Source organism: Camelina sativa, chromosome 1 (genome assembly GCF_000633955.1).
Source record: "Camelina sativa cultivar DH55 chromosome 1, Cs, whole genome shotgun sequence".
NCBI classification, from domain to species: Eukaryota; Viridiplantae; Streptophyta; class Magnoliopsida; order Brassicales; family Brassicaceae; genus Camelina; species Camelina sativa.
The window spans coordinates 5170154-5174631 of NC_025685.1; the positions used below are offsets into that span (position 1 = coordinate 5170154).

The window sequence follows — 4478 nt, forward strand, 5'->3', positions numbered from 1 at the left end:
ACAAGACGAGCTCTAACGAACAACAAATTGAGATTCTTAGCAACCTGAAGTGACAAAGTAAGAATCTGCAACCTCCCTAACTCTTCCATCTTCTTGAAGAAATACATTGGCTTCAACGATCTTCTCACCATTAACGCCATAGCAAACGGGAATCCAAACGCAATACAGCTCTGAATTGTCATTTCCTTCATCGGATCTGATTTAGTCGCATACAAAATCGTAGCTCCCACGACCAGCTGAGTTAAACCCAGAGCACCCAAAGCTCCACTTAGACTGTACATGTTCTTCATCATCCCTTCCAACACTTGTCTCGTCTCATTTCCCAAAGCCGACAAATCGCGTTCCACCGTTGGCCCTTCGATCTCTTGGTGCTTCATCTCTTCGAACTTCGGCTGCTGCTCATCTGGCTTCGACTCCTCTGGCTTCTTCGGCTCAACATCTCCGCTTGGTGTCGAGAAATACCTCGGTGACCATGTTTCAGATCGAAGTTTGGTGTCGATGTTGAAAGCAGAAAAGGATCTTAACAGACCTAGCTCCCGAGTAACCGATCCGTGGATCAGATGGTGTCTGATGGGAGATGATGAGGATTGGAGTTGACGGCGAGTGACGTTGAGTGATTGAGAAGACAAAGGTTTAAGGAATTTGGAAACCAATCGACGAGAGATCATCATCGTCGTCGCCGATTTCGATACAGAGAAGGGAGAATAAGCTTAACGTAATTTTAGGGTTTCTTATTGCCAATTTTGGTGGCTCACTACTAGACAAGTCAACGGTTTAGATCAATTTTAACCGGATACTTTGGTTTATTCTGTCCAACGTCGATATTAACAAAATCAGACAATTATGGTTTGATTACTCTCGGTATGCCTAATTCATAGAACTCTCGATGTCCAACAAGTGGCTTACTCTAAAGTGAATATCATAACGCTTAATTGACCAGTATAATCGGTTCCGACAAGTGCTGGTCAATCCAAGACAACCACACAATGTTCCCCTCAAAGTTTGGAGAAACACACTCTCTTCCCCATGCCTTTAATAAAGAGAAACACAAATCAAACTTGCACTCTATAAAGCTCACGACCAAAAGCCACAAGTTTTAATTAATAGCTCATCAATCAAACCACAAAATAATGTCTTCTTCACTTACTCTCTTCTTCTTCTTTGTTTCCACATTCCTCTACACTTCATCAAATTCATTCAATATCACTAACATTTTAAACGAGCACGATGATTTCTCCACTTTCAACAAACTTCTATCCGAAACTCAACTCGCTTCTACCATCAACAGTCGTCAAACCATAACCGTCCTTGTGGTTTCCAACGGCGCACTCTCTTCCCTCTCCGGCCAACCAGCCAACCTCATCAAGAAGATCCTCAGCCTCCACATCATTTTAGATTACTACGACCAGAAGAAGCTCAAGAATCTGAGCAAGAAGTCAGTACTCCTCACCACTCTTTTCCAATCAAGCGGCCAAGCTAGAGGCCAACAAGGGTTCTTGAACGCAACAGTTACGAAAGACGGAAACGTGTTATTTGGATCTGCCGTTCCCGGGCCTGATCTGAACGCTGAGCTTCTAGACTCTGTAGCGTCACTACCATTTAACATCTCGGTGCTTCATATTAGTAGTGCTATAATGATTGATGTTAAAGCTAATAATGCACCTACTGGTTCTCCTTTGTCACCATCTCCACCACGCCCTGCGGAATCACCTAATGATGATGATTATGAATATGACGAGCCACCACCATCCTCTGCTCCGAGGGTCGCTGCTCATGGACCTTCCAAAAGCGCAGACTCAGCCAACGGAGTTTCAAGGATCAATTCTCTGCCTGCGTTGGCCTTTACGCTGTTGATGTCATCCATTTGGTGGTTCATGGCTTGAAGACGATGAGAAACAGAGTGCAAGAACTAAACAAGATTAGTTCAGGTATTGGAAGGAAAGCCAAAAAAATATAAAACAAACTCAGCTCGGGAGACAGCAAAAAACAAGAACACTGAAAGACCAAGCGTGACAGCCAAAAAACAAGAACACTAAATTAAAAGACCAAGCGTGACATGTTTTTGGGGAGAATAAATTGATACAATAAAAGATGTGGGAAAACGTAAGACTCAATAATTCTTGGATATTAATGTTTGTTAATCAATGGTGCCTCGTTTGGTTGCATTACATGAAATAGATGACACAAAGAAGGGGAGAAACATTGTGTAGTTCTGAAGAAACTAGTTTATAGATCTTTATTAGTTTTTTTAACTATGAAAGGCAAAAAACAACCCAAGAACAGGAAGCACATTCATATCCATGTCTTTCCCCATACCCTAACAACGAAACTTAACAACTCTTTTAAGACAAGGAAACAAAACTCAGGGACTATACATGTAGACTGGCTTAAAGAAAGCTTTGATTAAAAGCAAAAAAAAAAAAAAAAAACTTTGAAAAAGCAGTAAAATTGTTCCTTTCTTGAGTCAGTGGTGAAGCCCGTTTCCGTTGCTGTACACATTGCCGTTCTGGTGAACTTTCCCCATTGCAGTTCCATTGGCTATTCCGTTTATCGTAACTTTGTTCACATTGCCACCTGTTTGCAAAACTGATTCTAGACACCCAGACGCTGCTGCGATAAGACCTGTTGTATCAAAGCGTTTCTTAGTAAGCCACAAACACAATCAACACAAAATCTTACAAATGTGTTCATAACACTATCCCAACTATAACCTAGAATTTACCTAGAAACAATGCAGAAGGTTTTCCAGGTCTGGACTTAAACTCAGGATGGAACTGAGCACCCACAAAGTATGGATGGCTTGGTAGTTCTACAATCTGCACACCAAGTCAGTAGAACAATGAAGCACAACATAACGAAAGCATTCATATATTGTTAAAGCTCAAACTGAGTCACACATTCAACAAGTTTCCATGAGTATATTACCTCCATACGACACCCAGTCTCATCTTTTCCAACGAAAGAGAGGCCAGCCTTCTCAATTTCTGATATCATATCTGGATTAACCTGCCAAAAATTCATATATTTCACTTTCAATAACTAACGAGAAATCTTGAAGGAAAAGAACATATAAAATAAAAGAAGCTGAAATGTTACCTCATATCTGTGCCGGTGTCGCTCATCAACAAACTTTGCATTGCCGTACCTGAATGAAGAAGAAGAAGTTATATAGGTTTTGGAAATGAATCCTATGAGTTATCACGTGCTACTGTATCTTAATGAGTTCTGTGCTTACAGCTTTGCAGACTTGCAATCAGCAACCTGGAAGTAAGTCCTCCTTGACCCTAAGCGCATTGTGCCCCCCATATGAGTTGTGGATCCCTGAAAAGAGATTGAACAACTATAAGTTGATATTCGATACATGGAAAGCATGTAATCAATCAAATGACAGAGTCAGATGGTCAATTACCTCTGGCATAAATATGACGCAAGGGCTTGAAGTTTCTGGTTCAAACTCTGTGCTGTTTGCATCATGAAAACCGAGAATGGAGCGTGCAAATTCAACAACAGCCAGCTGCATTCCCAGACATATGCCAAGGAAAGGAACTTGATTTTCACGGGCGTACTTTGTAGCAAGTATCTTCCCTTGCACTCCTCTATCACCAAACCCTCCTGGTACTAGGATACCATCAGCACCCTGCAACAAGAAAATTTTTGAGTCAAAGATATTTACCGAAATGGTATGCGAGACTCCATTAAAATTGACCTACCTTCAAAAGATCCCAGGCAGCTTTATGGACATCTGGCGTCTGCAACAGTAAGTCATACAAAAGCTCATGAGACTATATACCTTTGCCGTACCCTGAGAGTAACGAAAGCAAGACTCACCTCCTGTGCAGTTATCTCTTCAAGGTCACTGGCTGCAACCCACTCTATTACAAGCTTTTTGTGACATGCAACAGAAGCATGCAAAAGGGCCTGCAGTGAAAAGGACGCGAGACAGAAGCCATTTTTAAGAATCCTCAATATTAGACACGGTTGTTAAGAAAATGAAGTAAATGCATAACAAATTTTGGTTTGTTTAAGAACACACAGATCCAATTACCTTCAACACGGAAAGGTATGAATCAGTAAGGCCAGTGTACTTTCCAACCATAGCTATTCTCACCTGAAGAGAAGACCATTGAGAATGAACAATGGTTCGAATTATATAGACACGCTGGTATTCAAAAAATTATTTAGAAAAAGGTGACTAACAGGATCGCGCAGTGTGTCATAAATTTTAGTTCTTGCAGTCCATTCTGCCAAGTCAGGCTTTACAGCATTACTGCAGAAGAAGCAAATGTCAGACAAGAGAAAAGTCAACACAGACAAGCTATAGTGGAGCCTAGAGAAAACATCCATTGACCGGAGGGAACAAAGGATGGATCTCAGGTTCAGTAAAGTCACGCTTTTTTTTTTAGAACTGAGTATGTGCTTGCTGGGGCAGGGAAATTAAATTTACACTTAGAGACGAAAAAAAAAAAAAAAAAAAAAAA

General features: G+C 41.0%; 3 protein-coding genes across 3 annotated transcripts in view; 1 reads left to right on the forward strand and 2 right to left on the reverse strand.

The window, feature by feature from the left end:
- Positions 1-741, reverse strand: part of LOC104704532 — a 3497-nt gene extending 2756 nt beyond the window's left edge. Inside the window, exon 1 of the mRNA XM_010420604.2 lies at positions 3-741. Within this exon, the coding sequence (XP_010418906.1) occupies positions 3-671 (669 nt within the window). The 5' untranslated portion in view covers positions 672-741. The remainder of the gene's footprint in view (positions 1-2) is intronic.
- On the forward strand, positions 1073-2429 carry LOC104776857 (fasciclin-like arabinogalactan protein 14). Its single transcript, XM_010501002.2, has one exon. The coding sequence runs from the start codon at positions 1131-1133 to the stop codon at positions 1881-1883; it is 753 nt and encodes a 250-aa protein (XP_010499304.1). The 5' UTR covers positions 1073-1130; the 3' UTR covers positions 1884-2429.
- The window catches only part of LOC104776850 (CTP synthase-like), a 4124-nt gene continuing 2110 nt past the window's right edge, over positions 2465-4478 (reverse strand). Inside the window, exons 13-22 of the mRNA XM_010500994.2 lie at positions 4198-4267; positions 4046-4108; positions 3829-3918; positions 3711-3749; positions 3410-3637; positions 3236-3321; positions 3097-3145; positions 2926-3006; positions 2723-2816; positions 2465-2622 (exon numbers count right to left, since the gene is read on the reverse strand). Of these exons, the coding sequence (XP_010499296.1) occupies positions 2465-2622; positions 2723-2816; positions 2926-3006; positions 3097-3145; positions 3236-3321; positions 3410-3637; positions 3711-3749; positions 3829-3918; positions 4046-4108; positions 4198-4267 (958 nt within the window). The remainder of the gene's footprint in view (positions 2623-2722; positions 2817-2925; positions 3007-3096; positions 3146-3235; positions 3322-3409; positions 3638-3710; positions 3750-3828; positions 3919-4045; positions 4109-4197; positions 4268-4478) is intronic.